Source organism: Typha latifolia, chromosome 3 (genome assembly GCF_019914945.1).
Source record: "Typha latifolia isolate L0001 chromosome 3, TyphaL0001v2, whole genome shotgun sequence".
NCBI classification, from domain to species: Eukaryota; Viridiplantae; Streptophyta; class Magnoliopsida; order Poales; family Typhaceae; genus Typha; species Typha latifolia.
In genome coordinates, this window is record NC_133088.1 from 16,845,887 (window position 1) to 16,868,034 (window position 22,148).

The window sequence follows — 22,148 nt, forward strand, 5'->3', positions numbered from 1 at the left end:
TTGATGAAAATGAAACCATGGACTTATTTCCAGAGTTGCAAATAACAGGGATCTTTAATCTTTAACGAGCAACTCTAAAAAGCTGCAAACACGCAAACTGACTAGCATTTTCCACTCCAAGGATTGATTATATATGCCTGAAGTTCTTTGACATGAATTAAGGGAACTTAGTTACTTAAAAGATAAGTGCAAATCTCACAGACCATGATTTCCTTCCAGGAACCATGGAAAGTTAGAACCTTCACTAAAGTCATGAATGTCACATCTCATATTGTTTATGATTATGGTTGATGAATTTTATTTTCATCTTCCATCCATAAAATTAAAGTATCTCATATTCTCATGCTTGAATTGATGCTCAAGGAGTATACCATACTGCTATGATCACCACCTACTCAACAAACATGTCTCAAATCAAATAGTGACAACAAAATGGGACAGATTAGCAGCAAAGGTTCATTTGGAGAGATGATCTGCATGTCCTATTTCAATTGCACGGTCCACCCCATCTTGTCCTTCGCAAGGCCCATTTGAAGGTTAGTAAGCGCAGAGTAGAGTTGCTGAGATACAACACCAACTCCTCGGTTTCCATAATCCACCCTGCAACAACAAAGAGAATCAGCAAGAATTTCTAAGTTTAATAAATAACAACTCACCACTAATCAGGAAGAACCCATTCTTTTAATGACAATCAATTTAATAAATAACATAAATAAATTCACATAGAACTAAAAACTCAGAGATAATTATTTCTGGTTTAACTTTTAGCTAGAATAATATCAATGTATACTTTATTATTTTAGAAGTCAGTATTATAATATTTGCATGTTCTTGTGTTTGAGACATTTATCTGCTAAATAAATATGGGAGACAAATTTGCAGGAAAGAGATCTTAGTATCTTACTAACATTTTTGTAGTTTTTGCTCATAAAACCACTGATCATGACTGCATATTTTTTCCTACATTTGGAAAGGGTGATCGAAGGGGATGATGATAAATTTGATATATACAGTTCATTCATCTCCAGAACTAAATTAGGACAAATTATATGAAGCTAACCACAAAAAAGGATGCTATTTTGAATCTTCAAACACAATATACATAGGAATAAAGTGAATATTCAGTTCTATTGACTTGATAATTCATATGAAAGGTGGATTAGCAATTGCCTCAAAGGATGCTCTCAAAACTATCAACCTACAGACAAGTATCACAAAAATGTAAAATGCTTGAATGGACTTTTTAGTTTAAGAACTTCATCAAAAAGTATTTTCATAAGAAATTCATTCAATTAACTGACAAGAGTTTTTATCATATTATCAGGATATCTATTAAATATAACTACTTGCACCCCAGATAACTGAGATATTCACCTTGTACCAAGGTACGTTATACTTCCCACAGGGGATACGACAACAGCTGTTCCTGTGCAGAAAACCTCATCAGCCTCAAGCAGCTCTTCTACTGATACAAGGCGCTCTTCAACCTGCAAATATTTAGGCTTTCCACTGTAAGAAAAGAAAATGACGCTTAAAGATAGCTTACTTTTGGCTTCATTCAGCTGATATTACAAACTGCAGAGGTAAAATCTGCCTCTAGATATGATAAATGTCAAAGAAGACCCCTCAAAATGTCCTTAAAGCCTAAAACATGTGCTCATAGGTAAGAAACTTTGACAAGTAGATATTGATGATGTTAGCTACATAATGATTGAATTGGAAAACAAAGAAACCAAAACAAAGTTGACCAGTAAAATGCTCCACATAATAACCACATATTGATCTACAACAACTATTCTAGACAAATTTATTCTAAAAAACAACTAGTTTAGACAAATGAATTCCAGAAAAGTTAAATGGAAATGCCATAAAAGTCCTTCCAATTATCTTATTGAGTGAGAAATAGTACCTGGAACCCTTGACCGCGGGCAACATCAATTATACTTTTCCGTGTAATGCCAGGCAGGATAGTTCCTTTTATTGCTGGGGTCGAAATAACATTATCCTGCAACCAAGATAGCAAAAGTTAGGAATATGATTCATATGCAATGACAAAAGATAGATATATGGACAGCTTGTCCATCCTTGAAATCGAAAATGAAATGCAACAGGGAAAATAGCTTCAAAAAAGTAGCTGCAAATTAACTACAAATAAATTAGTAAAAAAGATTAGACAGGCCTCAACACTGTATCTCTATTCTGTTATAATGGAGAGGTATGCCAAGAGGCAAGAGGACAGTATCCTCAAGTCATAATTCCCTCAGTTCAACCAATCTACAGTCAAGAGAGTTTGAAGCCCTTATGTTTGGTCCCTTTCATTCTTTACATGAACCTGAAACTAAGCAGCTAAGAGAAAAAAGAAAAACAACAAAAGCTGTTATTTGTTCCAAACTCAGATTAATTATCAACACCTTGTTTCTTCTATTTCATATGGGAGTTGTAGCTCAAAGTCGAGTCTAGCTTTTAAGTTTACTTTTTAAAATACTTCTAATTTGGTTACGAGTTACAACATATATACTACAATAATATGTTCAGTATAAACTTTTTCTACTCACTACTGGCCAAAATATCATGCATGTAATGATGATAAGCCATGGTTATTTATCATCATTACTTTCTCATATTCATACCTTGACGACAAATACATTACAGGAAGACACTTCCTCCAAATACTTCTTGTAAACAGAGTCCAAGTATAAAACATCAGAATAGCCGTTCTCCTTGGCTATTTTTTGTGCTTTAAGAACCTACATGTGAATCAAAAGAAAGTAGTAGGCATTAACACGTAGATAGTTGAACACAATGTTCATAGTGGATACTCAATAACGATAAAGTTAACATCTTTTGTTGGCGTTAAACCACCACATCAATATGCCTTCAATAACATAAACCAAATGGAATACTAGAAAACACAATATATAGAACCAATTCCAAAAACATAAACCTCATATGGTTTAAAATTAATAGAGAACTACTTTCTATAAGATAGAGGGATGTAAACGGTTTAAGCTCTCCATGCATATAGGGTTGCAATCAAGCTAAGCTTGATCAAACCTAGCTTTGATCGAGCTTGAATTGAAAATAATTTTGAGTCTAGATTTGTGATCAAGTTTAAATTGAAATCATTTCAATTTGAGCCAATTTTGAAAGACCGCCATCTTTCGACAGTGAAAAGGTGGCCTCCTTGTCTTTTACTGGTGCTCTGAAAATACGATAATTTAGTTTTTGAGACCAGTGCGATAAATGAGCCTAAACGAGCCGATTAACAAGCAATTTCAAGCTTTAATCAATTCAAGTAAATTTCAAGTCTGATCAAGCTTGAACTAAATTAGACTTGATTTAGGCTTCAATCAAGCTTAAAATAAGGTCTAATTCAAAAATATGAACTAGACAATATTACTCATAATTTATATATATATATATATATATATATATATTACAATTATTTCTAGTCTTATTATTGAACCTAGTTGAACAAGCCAACTCACGATCAAGGCTTGGCTTAGCTCATTTTTGAGCCGAGCTTTGATCGAGTCTTATCAAGGTGAGCTCAAGTTGGCTTGATTATTTTGAAGCCCTATATGCATAGCTGCCTTTGAAAATCTCAGCCTAAGCTTAATTTGGTTGCAAATCAAGTGAAGTGATGCAGTACGATTGCAAATCAAGCGAAGTGATGCAGTGTGACTTGGATCTATGACGACTACAACAAGCCGTTAAGATGATCTAATAGTGAAATATGAGCACACAGGTTGACCCTATTTCTAGTCAGACCTAATATGCTAAGATGATATTCAAGAGCTCCAAAAAAAAAGAGCAAAATTAAGCTATTCAACCAATAAACAGCTTCAAAGCAAAGTTAGTTTACTTTGTCTACAAAGGAACCCCCCCACAAGGAAATCCTTCAAATTGCTAGAAAGTTGCTGAGGGCACTTGTAGGATCCATGCTAATTAATTCAATTGCATGACACCCTTAATTTCTACAAAGGTTAGACTAAATAAATAAGGCCTGCAGGTTTTGGATTTCTGGAATTTCTTGGATGTTACAGAGAAGAGGATGAGGGATTGGAAGAGTAAGAGTGGTGGGTAGCTTTTTATCCAAAGATCAGAAAGGGACCTATTTTCTGCAAATAAATTTTTTTAGCAGCAAACCTCTACTTCTCAAAGCCCTACAGATGACATATCTGCAAAGGAATTTTTGTATTAGGTTAATACTAGACATAAGGCAAAGAAAGATTGAAATGGAAGCTGAAAAAAAAAGAGATGAAAAAGGAGAGACAATAATAAGGGAACTCAGTCCGACTCACTGGAACACTTCTAGAGTTTAATCCTCTAATGGATCAATCTGAGCAAGAACATGGGAAGAAAGGAAGAAAGGAAGAAAGGAAGAAAGGAAGAAAGGAAGAAAGGAAGAAAGGAAGAAAAAGAAGAAAACAGTACCTTTTATAAGAAAATTTTCATCAAAATTTTTTAATAAGAAGTGGAAGGGGCTGCCTCCTTAATAAACTCAAGTTTCTACTTTCTAGTCTAAATAATCAAAAGAAATGTTATCTAGGTAGTGTGAACTTAATCAACCACTAGCTAGTAGACTTGTAAGACCCCCAAAACACCTTAAATCAAGATTAGTCATGCCTACATACTATAGTAACAAAAATATAAGAAAAAGAGAGACAGATAGCTAGATGACATTAAAATTACTCAAATAGACTAAACCCTCGCTTGTTCTAGCCCAAACTAAGTTTAATCATATGCGCACGCAAAGGCCAGTTAGGTGCCTCCAATGCTTCTCCCATGGCTCATTACTTTATCCATATCACTAAGCTCAACCCTTGTTTGAAGATTGAAAGTTGGAAAATTTCAAGAGAGCATCAACCTTAAGCTTTGCTTGGTTTGAGGCTAAGCCCCAGACTCGATTAGTTAGTCTTGATTTTTTGGAGAGTAAAATTGATTAAATACTAAAAAGATAAAAAAATATTTAGTTAATAAACCAATTTAGGGATCCCTAAACCAGAGAGAGTCCTTAAACTCAAAACAAACAACGCCAAAGATCTTCATGGTTCAAACTTCAAATATCTAAGGCCTTGTTCGCTTTGAGTTTAGGAACTCTCCCTGAACTGGTTTAAAGACCCCTAAACTAGTTCAATAATTAAACATCTTTTTATCTTTTTCGTATTTAATCAATTTTACTCTTCAAAAAATCAAGACTAAGAAATGCGACTAACTAATCCTAACAAAACAAGGCCTAATGAACCAAATTGGAGCACCATAGCATGAACTCCAAATCTATTTAAGTCCACTGAGCTAACCTTCAACTACTCATTCACAGCCATTATGTGATCTCATACTTTCATGATTTACCACACAACATCTACCAAAACAATTTATACGTTTAGTCATTTACTTTAAATCAAGTATGCATTCACAGGTTTATTATGCCAATGTCTTCCCTTCATGAGTTATGGCACTATAACGTGTTTCTAAGTACAAACAAGGTCCCTCTTTTGCCTCTATTATTATTCCTCTATGTGGCACAATGTATATCAACAATGCCACATTTAATATGAATCAAATATGGACCGATCCATTTGCAAAAAAATTCTAAAATTTTTATCGAATATAGCCTCGTGAGTCATAGATCTTGGCTTTGGAATGAACTGATTCCAAGATCAGGTTAAAAAAATATGAAGGAAATAGTGGATAAAGCTCAAAACTGGACAAAAACTGCTAATTCGACATTACGGCGATCATCGAAAGGTAGTGGACAACGGTGAGGTGGTGAACGTCGACCGTATGGCTCATAGAGGTAGAGGGTGGCTAGGAGTTGGAGATTAGGATTCTCGATTACATATACTCCTAGAAAAATAAACGAATACAATTAATTTACTTCTACTTCTAGATTTCTCTTACGACTACTCCTATGCTACTCTTGCTCTTACTCCTAAGATAGTCTAAAGCTAAAATATAATTCTCAATGCTTGAATTCAATGAATATTTAAACAAATGAGCCTGACCCTCTTATATAGAGAGGTTGGATATAATGAGTCATATTAAGACTAATCCTAAAAGTTTACACGACTCGAACTAAGATTTACATTAAATGTTTACATGATTTAACTAGAATTTACCTTAAAGCCTTAGATAACTTAACTAGAATTGTCTTAAAAGCTTACATAACTTAACTAGAATTATCTTAAAAACTTACATTACTTAACTAGAATTATCTTAAAGGCTTACATGACTTAACTAGACTTACCTTAAAGATTTACATAAGAGATAATTATGAATTAATTAAAAGATAAATAGATTCAATCCATCGAGCCCAATATCTCCCTTAATGTGATCCAACCAGACCTGGTTCGCATCAATATTTCACTAGAATATTTGTTTCTAAACAATCCTACATAATAAACTTGTTTAAAAAAAACTTTATCAATCCTACATCAGCATAATCAATATCCAAGAAACAATAAACAACATATTGCAATATACACAATTTGACCAGATAGTTATATAACAAAAATTAGATAGAACCCCCAAACATAACAACAAAGACATGTGTCCACGATATATAAAAAGATTATCAGCCATAGGTTCATAGAAAAATCTACTACTAGAATTCTAGCAATGAATCACAAATAGACTAACCAGTTTTAATAGGTCTACTTACTGAAGCATAATTCCCTATAGTTTTTACACCTCCAGTTCCACCAGGGGCTGCACGATGAAAGTCATTTTCAACTATCAAATTGATAGGCGCTAAGCCCTCCTGAAAGTACATAAAAGGTAAGCAATCACATGCAGCTTCCTGTTAGCCTCTGCCTTTGTATCTAAGGAATAAATTTATTAGAAATCAGATTTCAGAATAAATAGAAACTGCACAGATACCATTACCTATTTATACAATGGCAACAATCATGCTTTTATGTGTCAATCCAAATAAGGAGTTAAAGTTTAATGCACTGCAGGTGCAATTCAAATGCAAAATCAGAAAAGGACAGATGATGTGACAGTTGATTTCTTGAAAAACTCTGATCTGTATGAGACCCACCAAAAAAAGGGATAAGGGTTGGGGGTAGGCTGAGGTGGCGCTTGTGACTGTAGGTTTCCTCAAATGCGAAACCATAAAAGGTAGTAATCAGTATATTAACTCTTGACGAACAAAATTAAAGGGTCATTCTATTTCCATTCACCAAAAATTTTGCCAATGAAAATGATCTTACATTCTACTGTGCCATTCATAGAATCAGCCTGAAATCCATATTTACGACAACAATTGCTTTCTTAAACATAAGACTTCACTAAGCAGATCAGATACCAAGTGTCATCACATACATAATTAAGTAATCTATCCCCATTCAACTTCCAAGGAGCGGAAGAACTGTAATCCTCCAATGTCCCTGACCACCAAATAACAGAGGTGGTTATACTTTATACCTAATGTTAATCATCATTAAAATACTATGAGGCTAGCAAGTTGATAGATGCTCCATAAATTGAAGTATTCCATTGCTTCATATAAGATTATAAGATCTGACAAATTTTTGAAATACCTCCTTGAAGATGGGCAAAGATAGTCTTGTTACTAAGATATGCACGTTTGTACCTTAGGACCCCACATGCCAATCTACTATGTTATTAATCCCATATAAGTTCGTATGGAATAAGTTAATGATTTCCTCATTTTATGAGAGACTCTCTGAGGGGTCCTAAAAAATAATGAAGGATTTGGAATTTAGAAAGACTTTCTCAACTCTGTCTGATGAGAAGTAAGTTGTATTTAGAACATACAAGGAGAAAAAAAAAACTACCTACTTGTATTACTTCTCATTCTTTAATTACAAAGCAATAGACTCTTTACCAATTGTAACTTGCTGTCCTCACAGCTGTATAATAATAATTTCACAAAATGATTTTTAGCAGAAGAAAATAAATGCTATACCAGATAGATAATTATGGAGAAACATAGGTCTAAAGCATACCATATGGTGGTAAGAAAAGTAACTTAACTAACCTTAAAATAATTACCAACAGGAGAGACAAAAATAAGAAATGTGTATTCAGGGGCAGGTGCAAGACCAAGAACTGCCCCACTTCCCATAAGCAGTGGCCTGATATACAAGGAACCTTTACCAGTAGGTGGTATCTGCATTAGATTACTGAATATTATTATGAATAAGAACTTGTATGCTAAATCTTCTTTGAAAGTTTAAAAATCAAATCACTTACCCAGCGCTTATTTGCCAAAACAGTTAACTTTACAGCATCCACAAATTGTTCAATACTTGGTGCAGGCATACACATTCTTTCTGCACCAATTCTCATCCGTAAAGCATTCTCCTCCGGGCGAAAAAGTAAAATTGATCCGTCTTCTTTCCTGTATGCTTTCAGACCTTCGAACAACCCCTGAAAAAACAAAAGAATCATATTACTTGAGATAATTTGATTATGAAAATTAAGGCAGTATTCATTCGAGCAGATGAGCTGTAGAACTGTTGGAGTCAAAAGTTCTGCCTTAAATGCTTAAGATTGGTTTTCCTGATGTCCAGTGCAATCAACATAAATAACTCTTCTAAGCAATCCTGTTTTCTAATAGAAGATCTTGATGACTAGGGTTTCAATAAATTTGAATTTGTTAGAATTGGTGGGACATAAACTAGCAGCACTGCAGATATCTACTAAATAGTCCCTGATGAAAAAGGGTTGTGACTTCTCCATATAAAAAGTAGCTCTCAAAATACTAAAAGACAGGAACCTATGAAGGTCTCTAATAAATTTGAAGGCCTAACCTGATGCAAATAAAAAAATTGCTTCCTTTAGTGAACCATGACAAACCTGAGATCTGGCCGAGCCATTTCCGGATAAGAACAAACATGCTCATAATTAGAAGACAAGAATATATATAATAAAAACATCGCAAACCTAATTTCATAATTACTCTGTCCAATAAGGAGTAATGGTTTGAAAAATCAGCCGAAACCAAAATTCAAACTATGGTAAGGACATTCTTATGATAATAAAATTTTCAGTCTCACTAACCTGGCCATAATTAAGGACCCCAGAAGATGGATTTAACTCAATAGGTCCAAAGCACTGTAGTTCACCTTTGCTAAATATTCCATCTGAAGAGCACTTCGTAACATACATATAATCTGTAGGCACTAGCCCAAATCCAAGATTCTCCCAATCTAAATCAACTACATCAGAAGTCTCCCTGTCAAAACACTTGAAAGTTACATCAAGTGTTGGCAGTAAAGCAAAAGAACAACTGATGTACTAAGGTGGGAAAATTATTTACATAAGAAAGGACTATTCCAAGTTTTCAACTATCCCCTCTCGCCATGAAAACTATTGTGTTTCTCACTGAAGTAATGAAGTTAAAGGCAAATAATTAAAAATGCAGGCTCAAACATAATTATTTCAGCGAACTTCATGAAACCAACAAGTTTACTACAACAAAAATTCAGATATAAAAGTACTCATAAGGCCATAACACAAATAACTGCAAAAGAAGAAGAGGAAACTGGAAACCTGAGGGGAACCTGAAGAATTCTCCAAATTATATCTGCTCCATACAATGTTTTCCATTTCCACCAGCAAGCACACCGCGTAAGTAATGGTATCACTAGACTACAGTTTGTCTTCTAACCAAGTCATCAAAGAGTAAGAAGTTGTGCATTTGTATGACAACACTGTTCATGAAAAATCCTGTTCTACTATTAGGTTCCCTATTAGTCCTCTTACTGCAGATGTGCATGTAGGACTTAGTAAACAACGCACTGTTTCAGACAGTCTAATAAGGTTAACAAGGCTGTGGATTAGTCATGAATCAGCTGAATGCCATTTTCAAAACACTAAATATAATGAGAAGCAAAGGAGGCTAAAAAATGTCTTCGGACAAATTACTCAATGTATAAACATATCAGCTATTGCAAATTGGATTTGGGTCAGATTCAGATTAAAATATTCTTATAGAAACTTAAAGGATAGTGCCTCAACTGTATATATTCAAATATCATGGTAAATAGTAATTTATAAAAGTAAACTATGAACGTATAAACTTACTTGTGAATTAGTCAATTTGCAGGTCATAGCCTCTTTCACCGGCATGGTTAATTAATACTCAGGAACTAGCAAATTGTATTAATTAACAAGGTTTGCTAGTTCCTGAGTATTAATTAACCATGCCAGTGAAAGAGGCCATGACCTGCAAACCTGGAACTAAAAGTTCATTCCATACACTAAAAGTGCCACCATAAAAAGTTAAAAACTTCATCTCCTTCCCTAAAGGAAATTTAAAATGGATAGGATCTTTACAGTAATCATCAATATCACACCAAAGCTTCATTCAACTAAAAACAAGATGAACTATAAAGTACCTCAGAGTTGAGAAGACTCCAAAGGAAACTACTTCTAGTAAAACAAAATTGCTAACGGGTTGTTTGGTATGATGTTTCTAAAGATGGTGCATCAAAATATATCTGAAGTACAATACTTTGATAATAAATCCCCTTATGTAGAGCCTCCATTCATTAATCTAAGATAATATGCTGCCTTTTGACATCCATTTAATTAGACTAGAAGTCAAAATACACTTTCTCCACCTTTAATGAGAAGGGAAGGGAGCTTTACCTCTTCGAAAGGGAGCTCTAACACTTCTTTTTTCACTGTAATTGGGTGAGAACTGAGAAATTTGATGGCTATCTGCTAGTGGTGTTTGTTTTTAAAAGTTAAAATTGTATCTACAAATATATCTAATCAAATGGACCTAGGAGAAAATAATCATAACAAGTTTGCAAAACAATATATCACATGAGACATCATAGTTCAAATACATACTTGTATGTACTTGATACAGTAGCTTCACATCTTGTCATGCTAGGAGTCTCCAGAAAAAGAGAGAACATAGGATTAAGCTTATTTTCAATCTGCAAGATATGCAAGAAACCCAAAGTATATCATGAAACATGCTTTGCACATCTAAATTCCTGCAATGACTAGAAATTAAGAACTAAACTACAAATGTAATAGTAAGTGAAATATTCCAAAGAACATAGTACACTTCAACAAATCTAGTTATCTGGTGTTATCTCATCATTATTTGTCCACCTTCCATTGGATCTCACCCCCTCCTTTGCATCATGTGGCACTCCTTTCTCAACCGTATCAATGGAAAACTTCTAACTTCTTAAAAGAATATGTGCAGTGATATAAGTAATCCAAGCTAAAGAATGAAAATAGTAAAGGTGATTGCTTGAACATGAAGAATGAAAATGGTAAAGGTGATTGATTGACCATAAATTTGAGCTGTCAATTCTTTGTTTAACCCAATTACAGTTCACTTTGACTGCTATATGTCATTGATTAAAGTATAGGCTTGATAAACACATGGGCGCCTCTCAAGAGTTCTAAAGAGTCAAGACATGGAAAGGCAAAACGAAGTAAACAGATGGTACTTTTCCAATGCACCCCATGTCTTCGCCTCTGTTCTATGACATTAACAAGCCAGTCAGCCAAACCAGCAATAATCCCACAAAATGGTGGCAATATATCATAAGAAACTAGTTGTTTGACTGATGCACGTCGCATGTGGGGGCACAAGTTCTGGAAGGAACAAAAAGATTCATGTTACACTACAGGACTGTTCATCTAAATAATAGGAATCTCTAGGATATTCCTCCGAGTTTTTATCGCTGAGCAGCCTGGATGCCCGAGAAAAGGAAACAAGTATCCTTTTCGCCTAGCTTTATCCGTAGAATCTTGAAAAGAAGGCCCCAAGATTGCATTTTGATTCCAAGAATCAAATAAAAGTATAGGGCTCTATCTATCCCTAAACTCCAAACTCCAAATATACAGATTTAAACACGGAAGAGTGCATCGTCGAGCACATCAAGAAAAACGGGGACTGGAAAGCGGTCAAGATTGAATCCTGAAACCACCACCTCAGAGAAGAAAAGGAAGCAACGGATCGAAGGGCCTAAAGAGAAGAAATCAAGATAGGATAACCGGACCTTGTGGAGCGACGATGGAGGGAAGAGGAGACGCCTTCGGCGGTTGGTGGCGAGACATGCGGAAGGGAGAGAAGGGGAGGCGAGGAGGCCGCTGTGGTTGGCGCGGAACCGAGGGATGATGAGGCCACACTCCATTTCTTTTGCTTGTTACTCTCTCTCTCTCTCTCTCTCTCTCTCTCTCTCTCTCTCTCTCTCTCTCTCTCGTTTCGTCTTCGGGGTTGGGGAAGGGATTTGAAAGCGAGCGAGAGGGTTTGGAGAAGGAAGAAGAAGAAGAAGAAGAAGACGGCGTGGTCTTTGACGTGATGATATATGAAGCAAGTTAACACGAGTCAGTACCAAATCCAAGAGCGTGCGTTGCACGTGGTATACACCTGAAAGGCTGAAACTTGAAAAAAAAAAAAAAAAAAAAGGTCGACGTCACCGGAAGAGAGACGTGGTATATACGTAAAAAAGTATCAGAATTTTTATTTCACGCCCTACATCACGTGTTAATTGTGGTTTTACACCTTTCTTTTTCTCTACTAATAATTCTACCTTTCCTTCTCTTTTTTCCATTAAATCAAGAAATCACATATTCGGGGGTGTTTCCTTGAAAATCCAATGACAAATCTGAATTAGAGGTTGTTCATGGTGCCGTTGACTCATTTTTCCTTGAAAAATGTGAAGCGTGGAAAGAAAATTTTGAATAAAAAAGAAAAAGAAAAAGAAAAATTGTGTCTATTGCCATGTACTAGTGTACTACGGATTCCTCGTAAATATAACTGAGAGCGTAACGAATGAGAAGATAGCGGTGATATTTCTTCAATCGCATACAAGTCTAATCCCGTGGAAAACCCGTTAGTCCTAACGAGTTAACCGAGTTAAGGACTACATTGGGGTACATCTTGAGATCCGCCAAACACTATTAAGTATTAAGAAATAAAAGAAAACGTATACGTTGCACGAAAGTGAAAGTGAAATTGCCAATAGAAAGAAAAGAAAATTAAAGGTCAATAGGGGGGGATCTTACGTGTGCAGTGATGCAAGTAATCGCGATTCACGACAAAAATGCACGAGGGGATTGACAGTGGAATACTTATCCAATCTAGATGAAAAGATGAAAGAAATAGTAGTAAATCGATCCACGGGTAGCAGGCTTGCACCTCTTCATGCTAAATTTAATTTAAGAATCCACTATTGTCTATAATCTAATCATCTAAGATTCTCACCTTAATATCATTTAGTTTCAGAATCCAGATCAGACCCTGTGCAAACCTTGGCTCGGATTCGAGTCGAAAAGAATTTTAAACTCAATTCTTTTTGAAAGGCTTAAGTCCAATTCGATTCAATATTATTTTGACTACAAATTAAGAGTTTATTTAGTTGTAAGAAAATAGAGTTTAATAAAATGTATCACTTTAATAATTTTTTGTAATAGAAATTTTTTTATATAAAAATAATATAGATAAATAAGTTAAAATTTTAATTTATTTTTTACAACGAAGCACGAAGATCATCGAGTCCAAACCCGACCCAACGTCAGTCAGCCTTACAGTTTTTAGTTCCGCCCGGCCCATTGGGTAAAGAAAACTTGGGCACGACCTAGAATAAGTGGGTCGAGCGATTTGACCGGGCATAGAGTCGACCATAACTCAAGTATAAATCGGGTGGGCGTCCTGCATTCTTTCGAACCCGTTAATATGCAAATCCTTGATTCTTATTGGGTTTGGGGTTATCGGATCCACCGCCACGCTGCCATGCTATCAACTGGAACTGGAAGCCTCGCTTTTAATCCACAGAGCTTTGAACTGCCTCCCCCTTAAACCCTCCCAGTCTAGCACTCGCTCCCTCATCCATGGCCTTCCTTCTCTCCTCCTCCTCCTTCTCCCCTTTCCTCTCCTTCTCCATCGTTCGCCCTTCTTTACCTCTCTCCCCCTCTTCCTCCTTCCTAGTCCACCGTTACCATCGCCCTCTCCTCCTTCCCCTCTCCGCCATCGGCCGTGATGGCAAATTCCACCCGCTCCCCTCCGACGACGAGCCACCGGAAGCCCCCGAGGACTCATCCCACGGCCTCTCCCGCCTCGACCAGTTCGAGCGCCAAGTCGACCGCGCACGCCGCCGCCAAGATTCCCAGTTCAAGAAGGATCAGTCCCTCTTCCTCTCCTCTCTCGCCCTCGACGAACAATCCCCATCTCCCACTCCTCCTCCAGTTCCAAAACCCTCCTCTGATGACGAGGACGAGCTGTTCCGTGACATCGACCGCGCCATAGCCCAGAAGCGTCAAGAATTCACCAAAAAGGCGCCGCCTTTGGAGGAACTCACTGTCGACGAGCTCACTCCGGAGGAAGTACTCGACCTCGAAGAGATTGGAGAGCTCCAGGGCCTTACTATCATCTCCTCCGACGATGACGAAGCCCGCGAAGGCGATGCGGAGGATGCCGTGGCCGATGACCCCGAGTTGGGCTCCAACGGTTCCTCATCATCGCTGCTTTCATCCTTCGACCTCGATGTTGATGAGTTCGGCAAGTCCCGAGCAAGAATTCTTGAGCCCCAGTTCAAGATGACGCTGGCCGAGCTTCTTGACGAGAGCAGGGTTGTGCCTGTGTCGGTGTACGGGGATTTGGAGGTGTCGATCACCGGAGTCCATCATGACTCGAGAGAGGTCAGTGCCGGAGACCTCTTCGTCTGCTGCAATGGGTCGGAAACAGATGGGTTGGGTTTCCTCACTGAGGCAGATAAGAGAGGAGCGGTGGCTGTGGTCGCCGACAAGGAGATAAATATAGACGAGACGCTCGGCTGTAAGGCTGTTGTCATTGTGGATGACACCAATTCGGTGCTCCCCATCCTAGCCGCTTCCTTCTTTAGGTACCCTTCGAATAGCTTATCAGTAATTGGGGTCACAGGGACTGATGGGAGTACAGCTACTACTCATTTGATCAAGGCAATGTACGAGGCAATGGGGTTGAGGGCCGGAATGATGAGTATCCTTGGGCATTACGTCCATGGAGACAACAAATTGGAAGATTCCAACACAATCCCTGATGCAGTTGCAGTTCAGAAACTGATGGCAAAGATGGTGCATAACGGAACTGAGGCGGTCGTCATGGAGGCTTCCTCTGATGGGATGGCACCAGGGAGGTTGGATGAGATAGATTTTGATATTGCAGTCTTCACAGACCTCGCAAAGGACTCGCATGAGTCCCAGAGTGAGGAGGAATATAGGAATAGCAAGGCCAAGCTCTTTGCAAAGATGGTCGATCCAGAACGCCACCGAAAAGTTGTCAACATTGATGACCCGAACGCACCCTACTTTGTTGCACAGGGAAATCCAGATGTGCCAGTTGTGACCTTTGCCATGGAGAACAAGAATGCCGATGTGCACACATTGAAGTATGAGCTTTCCTTGTTTGAGACACAGGTTTTGGTCCAAACGCCTCAGGGGATACTTGAGATTTCTTCTGGTTTACTTGGGAGACACAACATATACAACATTCTTGCTGCTGTTGCTGTTGGAATTACCGTGGGTGCACCGCTGGAATATATTGTGAGGGGCATTGAGGAGGTCGATGCTGTTCCGGGTATGTATGAGCTTATAGATGAAGAGCAAGCATTCGGGGTTATTGTGGATCATGCACGCACACCAGATGGTCTGTCAAGACTTCTGGACACCGTAAGAGAACTGGGTCCCCGGAGAATCATTACTGGTTAGCCACATCTCTGCTTCATTTTTCAAACTTATATTGTTCCTGCATCATGTTAATTCATACCATTTGTCTTCGTGCACATAAACACTAGAAAAATCAATCTATCCATGATTGTCCAACTATTTGACTGTGCATGAACCTTTCAATTTTATGCTGCTAGAGACACTTAAACAATATATTACCATAAGAAGAACAGTTAATTAATAAGGTTCATTTGTGGCCTAATTATTGAGACTAGTTTATGCTTGGATATATAGGACCTATCAGCTGTTAGATATTGAGGACCTAATATAAAAAAGTAAAAACAAACAAAAAAAAAAAACTACAACATATAAACTCCTACCAAAATAAACTCACAATCCACATTGACAGTTGTAGCATAAATTTTGTTCATAAATTTGCCCCTACTAAAATAGACAAAAAAACAATGCAAATTGTGCTCCTTCAAAGCTCCTCTCCTCCTTGATTCTCCTCTCGGATACCCAATTTAGCCTTCTTCTAAGCTTTCGCTCCTTGTATACGTGCACATTCTATGAATACAAATTATAGGCATTAATTATGAGCCCTTCAATTATCACTTCGTATTACTTTCACCCCTCAAAAAGGAGTGGACAAAAATATCCCCGAACTATATAAAATTATTAACTAATTAAATGGATGGAGGAATTAGAGATCGATTTAAAGTTTGATATTTAGAGAAGTTGTCATATAACTCACTAAGGAGAATATGGAAGGATACAAAAGGTATGGAAGGATACAAAAGGAAAATAGCGGCATTTTTGTTCATCTGTTAAGTTTGTCAAATATGAAAATATAGATAAAGGGGATTTTGATGGAAAGGCCTTAGTGATATATTTAAATAATTTATAAAATGTATATGTCTACTTTTTTTTCTTGAGGAGGCCAAAGTGATACAGTGCTATGGTTGAGGAGGTCAAGATGTAATTAATCCAAAACTCTGCTCGATCTGCTACATCCAAATCTTCCACCAATCCTTCAGACATTTTTTTTAACTTACTGCTTAATTTTCACATCCCATATATCCTGGACATGTTCCAAGTTCATTCTATTACCAAAAACAGGCTTTATATGGTTAATAATTCTGCTCACAAACTTACACTTCAAAAGCAGATGATGAGCATATTCTTCTCTCCCATAGAGCACACATCTACTATACCCTACCCATCCACTTTATTAAATTGTCCTTTGTCAAAATCTTATTATGACAAATGAACCACGAAAATGCCTTAATCTTCAAAGGCACCTTCAGACTCCACATATCTAGGATGATCTTAAGAATCCTCCCCCATTGTCAAGAAAATTTATACAAAGATTTGACATAATACACCCCCTTACTATCATATCTCCACTTTATCTTATACGTCACCCTATTTCCATTTATCACCATTGAGCTAAGTGCCTCCCCTATCTCCCAATCCTTCTGTCTGAGAACTTCATCCAGACTTCTTCTATAATTTACCACTCATTGCTCACCATCCCAAAAATCTGCCACCAACACTTCATCATCCCAAGCAATCTCAAACAACTTTGTAAACAAATTGACTAGAATACACTACCCCAAACCAAATGTCTTTCCAGAATTTAATTCTCTTTCCATCTTCCACTTCCCAGCATATTCAATTTTGAAAATAACACTTGTATGTAGCATCCCTTTCCAAAAAGGAGAACTCTATTGAAACCTTCTATTTAAAAGCTTCACTATAGTATCTCCTTGTAGTTATCTGCATCCACATTTGATTATCTCACTATAATAGCCTTTACTACCACTTCACTAGTAAGACCAAATTCATGTACGAAATGTCAATATACCCACTTCACTAGTAATCGTTAGTTTTGGGAGGGATATTAATATATAAAATATAAAAAATACTATTATTTATTAGATTAAACTTTGAGAGTAGTTAGTAAGCTAATATGGTATTAAAATAGAGGCCATGAGTTCAAACCCTATCAGGCTCATTTGTTATCGAAAAATATAAATCTTCCACCCATTTAATTCAAATGTACTTCTTGGGCCTGTTAAAACTTCTCAAGCTCATTAGTGAGGAGCATCGTTAGAATACAAAATATTAGAACCATTAATTTTTAACAACTTAAGTTTTTATAGTAGTTGGTTAGTTAACGTGACTTTTTGAGATTATAGGCTTCAAAAACTCAAAAACATGGAAGATATCAGTAAGACAACTAATTCATTATGTTTCTCTTCTTCTTCTTTTTTCTTTTTTCTTTTACAAAAATTCATTATTTTTCTCAACAGCAATACCTAGAAGATCTTTAACTGGGAGGAGATATTTTCTAAAAGGATAAATTTAAAATTTTGCGAGAATAAACGACCGCACAGCTTAGTTAAATTTGTTAGTAGTGTAGAAAGACACTGGATAAAGTTATATAGTCTATACTTTAGAGTTAGTAATCTTACAGCACGAAACACCTTTTGATGTTGAAAAAATGTCTACTTTCTATTGCTATTTGCAGTATTTGGATGTTGTGGTGAAACAGAGAGGGGCAAGAGACCTCTGATGACTAGAATTGCAACTGATAAAAGTGATGTGGTTATGTTGACATCCGATAATCCAGGGAATGAAGACCCTTGTAAGTATCCTGAGTGCAGTCTGACTCTGATTTTTCCAGTAGTGTACATTGAAGAATAAGTTCTTTGATATTGTGGAACATGGTATTGTTTTCTCTTCCAACTTTACCACAAAAGTAATACTGGTTGTCTTTTTTTAATCAGTGGATATCTTAGATGATATGTTGGCGGGTGTTGGATTGAGCATGCAAGATTATTTGAAGCACGGGGAAAATGATTACTACCCACCACTCCCAAATGGCCACAGGCTCTTCCTTCATGACATTAGAAGAGTAGCTGTGCGAGCTGCTGTTGCCATGGGTGAGGAAGGTGATATAGTTGTAAGTTCTCAACCCTTCCCTTCTTAGTTAGATTTATCTAATAGTAACTATGAAATATAATTGTAGTATGTTGTGTTAAAAACTACTCCATAAGAAGTTAATTGGCATCTATAACCACAACAAAGAGATCATAAATTCTGTGAAATGTAAACTGATTTGATTGATTTCTTTCTTTCCTTTTATTCCCAAATTCTTAGTTAAATGCAGGTCTTTGTCATAATTAATATTTAGTCAGTTGGTAGAACATTTCCATTGAGCATTCTTTTTCTTGCAACTGAAATTTTTTAGTAGCTGCAACGGTTGTCGCTAATCTGTCATCAGTCTCATCTAGTTGGATATATAATTAATTTAGTCAGATTGTCAGATACAAGTCGAACTTGCCTAATTAAAAAAACAACTATATTGACATGCAAAGTGTCTGATTCTGAAATGTCTTGTAGTCATATATGATGTGTGTACTTGTATTTAGATCACTACTTGTATATTAAAGTAGTAAAGTAATTGACTAAAATCAGTAAGAACTTATCTTTCAGTATGTGCTTCTGTAGCATACTATGTAAACTAATTTCAATGATGGCTGCAAAAGCTAGGCATCTTACTATCCGAACTTGCTTCAATGGTTACTTTGCTTTCCTTCTAGGGAGATGGTAGGTCTCACTTTCTAGACCGCAATCTCTCTCTCTCTCTCTCTCTCTCTCTCTCTCTCTCTCTGGTTGTTTTGTTTAAATCTTATGCTAAAACTTCCTCTGGACCATCCCTAATCTCTGTGTTTCTGGGTTTATCAATAATACACCCTTCAGGTTATTGCTGGCAAAGGGCATGAAACATATCAAATTGAAGGTGATAAAAAAGAATTCTTTGATGACAGAGAAGAATGCAGAGAAGCACTGCATTATGTTGATGAATTGCATCAAGCTGGAATAGACACCAGTGAATTCCCATGGAGGTAAGTTAGCTTTCCATACAACGCATATATTGTGATTATTAAATTGATCTCTGCTATAAAATTTTCATGTGGTTCCTTTGGAGCTGCGGTATTCAATCTATCGCCATTCTCTTTGTTTCTTGATTTTGAAATTTATTTTTCAGTTAAACCATGTTTCCAGAATAAATTCTTAAAATTGATATAGTTCTCCTCTGTTACTGCTTTGATTCATTTGTTATCTGAAAATAAGATAGATCTTTGGCTATTTCATCTGCAAAGAGAGTTGTTTTGTGTTTCTTAGAGTCACTTTTCATGATCAGTCAGATAAGCAAGGCTAATCTTTTCCATTTTAGTGTCCATATGGAATATGCTACTTCAGGCAAGTTATAGAGCTTCAATATTTCTTTGTAAATTTGTTGTGTTGAGTATATAATGCAGAAAACAATGATTTACACCTTAAAGATCTGCCTCAACTAAGATAGAAAAATCAAAAGTTCACTTATGGTTGTGTGAAAAAGCAGTTGCTATTTATATGAAGGTCGGGATTTTTTATTTATTTCTCTATATTTTTGACTTATTGATATATATTGATATGCTAATTATGAGCTATTTATGACACACATCTAATATATTATTGTAGTGACTAGTGATTGATAGTCGATTCTACTTTTAGCTGCCATTGTCATGCTTGTGCAGTAAATAACTAAATTTCTATTAAATTTTTAAATCATATTCTTCTTTCTGATTTTGCTTCACATGCTACAGATTACCTGAGAGTCACTGATGTCTTCCTATCAGAGGAGTTGGAGCTCGATAGTCAGTCATTAGAGGAGCAACACTTAATTGACCCTATTTGCCTTTGCTCGTGGCACAAGGACTGCTTAACCTAAACATTTGTCAAGCAAGTCAACCAACAAGCTGGTGAGGGGTCTGAAATTTTCATCAAGAGTAATGAGCTAAGAAGGGACACTCAGGTATTTGCTGACTAATATATCCCCATCAGGCATATGCTGTTCAGCTAAGTAACCCGAACTGAATGAGGAATAACCTAATAGTATAATTTTACTGGATGGATTTTTATAGCTTGTTCAGCTTTTGTTTCTTGATCTGTACAACTTTCAGGTGATGTTTCTTGAAGACGGGTATTCTTTTAATTAGAAAGCAAGCTGCTTGTAGGTCTGACCATTTCCAAGCAACTACTCTGTCGCCCTCTCATAAATCCTACTCTTTGAACTTGATGAAAACATCATTTGAGAACACGTTAATCCTACTCTTTTGAACTTGATGAAAACATCATTTGAGGGCTTGGTCATCTGGTTGCTTCCTCTTTGCACTTCCACCATCAAGTGAATTCGAGTCCTTGTCCTTGTGTCTACTACTACACTTTCAATTGTATTTCTGTGTAACTTTTATTTGAAAATACAGAAATACAATAATAAAATTGCACCACAAATCTTAATAACTAATTTTCTTCTTCTTTCTAGATAACAACTCTTTCTTATGCCATGGAATAGGATTGGCTTGCATCTGTGTGACATAATAGCTAATATTCCTGTCTTATATAATTTAACTTTTTTTGTTTTGGGGGATGCTTGCAGACTCTTGTGCAGATGAACACTTGAGGAGCCCTTCTTTCCAGATTCCAAGCAAGTTTTGTTATTTTTTCTTCATAACGGATCACGGTTAACTTATCGGCTGTAGAGGAGTTCCATTTGAGCCAATTCAACACTGTTAAGTTACTGACAATGCGGTATACCCCACTTTAAACTGATTCCGGATGTAAAGAATCTCCTTTTGGAATTATATAAATAGAAGAAAGCATCAGCTTGCAGTTTATTAGTGCTGTCGTGGTTTTGCCTCTCTATTCCTCCTTTTGAGTTCTCTTTTCTTAGTTCCCATTTGTGCCCGTCTTTACTCTCCTATTTTTTCCCCCCTTCTTCCCCTTGAAAACACCTGGGGTTCTGATTGAATTCACCTTCCTATTATTTGTGAATTGTGAGGCATCTTTTGCCTTCTTGAAAGTTGTGTATCTTCCATATGCCATTGGTTCTTCTCTGTACTAGACGTTGCTTTCATTCTTCCTAAATTTCCATTTCATGGTGGGGGCAAGAAGTGACACGGTTGAACCATCAACGACTTCCTTCCAAATAACTTCTTTCAATTGGTGATTTAGACAAGATCTAGATGCTCAAATGCGATGCACCTTCCCATCTTGTCATTGGAACACCTGCGTTAACTAAAAGGTCACAACTAAATTGGAATCTAATAAAGTCTCCTTTGTCCTTTTACTTTTGTGTATTTATTGACATGACATGACATGACGTTGATATGCTTGCTGGCGCTGTCAACGTTTTAGCTCGGGTTCACTCCATAATTTTTTCTAATTTTTGAAATAATAACTATTTATTTTAAAATAACAGCTAAACATTACAGTAATTTTATTTCTAAAATATAAATATTATTTATTAAAATAATATTTTATATTTTACACTAACTCAATTGCTAATTTATCTTTGATATATATATATATATATATATATATATATATATATATATATCTCATCAATTTATTTTATACTAAATTAAAAGCTATTTATGATAATT

At 36.3% G+C, this 22,148-nt stretch overlaps 2 protein-coding genes across 6 annotated transcripts; one reads left to right on the top strand and one right to left on the bottom strand.

Moving 5' to 3' along the window:
* Window positions 1–183: 183 nt before the first annotated feature.
* LOC140784432 (branched-chain amino acid aminotransferase 2, chloroplastic-like) lies at window positions 184–12,309 on the bottom strand. The gene is made up of 10 exons (XM_073131846.1): window positions 12,006–12,309; window positions 10,834–10,922; window positions 9,034–9,208; window positions 8,224–8,400; window positions 8,009–8,140; window positions 6,665–6,763; window positions 2,631–2,747; window positions 1,910–2,005; window positions 1,375–1,487; window positions 184–600 (listed from the first exon to the last, which is right to left on the bottom strand). Exons 1-10 carry the CDS (start codon window positions 12,138–12,140, stop codon window positions 483–485), a joined length of 1,251 nt encoding a protein of 416 aa, XP_072987947.1. The 5' UTR covers window positions 12,141–12,309; the 3' UTR covers window positions 184–482.
* Window positions 12,310–13,772: 1,463 nt separating this feature from the next.
* LOC140785036 (UDP-N-acetylmuramoyl-L-alanyl-D-glutamate--2,6-diaminopimelate ligase MurE homolog, chloroplastic) lies at window positions 13,773–21,380 on the top strand. Of its 5 annotated transcripts, XR_012108367.1 has the most exons (7): window positions 13,773–15,688; window positions 18,185–18,301; window positions 18,444–18,619; window positions 19,420–19,565; window positions 20,310–20,518; window positions 20,667–20,720; window positions 21,143–21,380. XR_012108367.1 is itself a non-coding variant. In XM_073132730.1 (5 exons), the coding sequence occupies exons 1-5, from the start codon at window positions 13,840–13,842 to the stop codon at window positions 20,326–20,328; spliced, it is 2,307 nt and encodes a 768-aa protein (XP_072988831.1). In that variant the 5' UTR covers window positions 13,773–13,839; the 3' UTR covers window positions 20,329–20,997. The 5 variants fall into 5 exon arrangements, 1 of the variants encoding a protein (XP_072988831.1); XR_012108365.1 differs by having other exon boundaries at window positions 20,310–20,720; XR_012108364.1 differs by lacking the exon at window positions 20,667–20,720.
* Window positions 21,381–22,148: the final 768 nt, after the last annotated feature.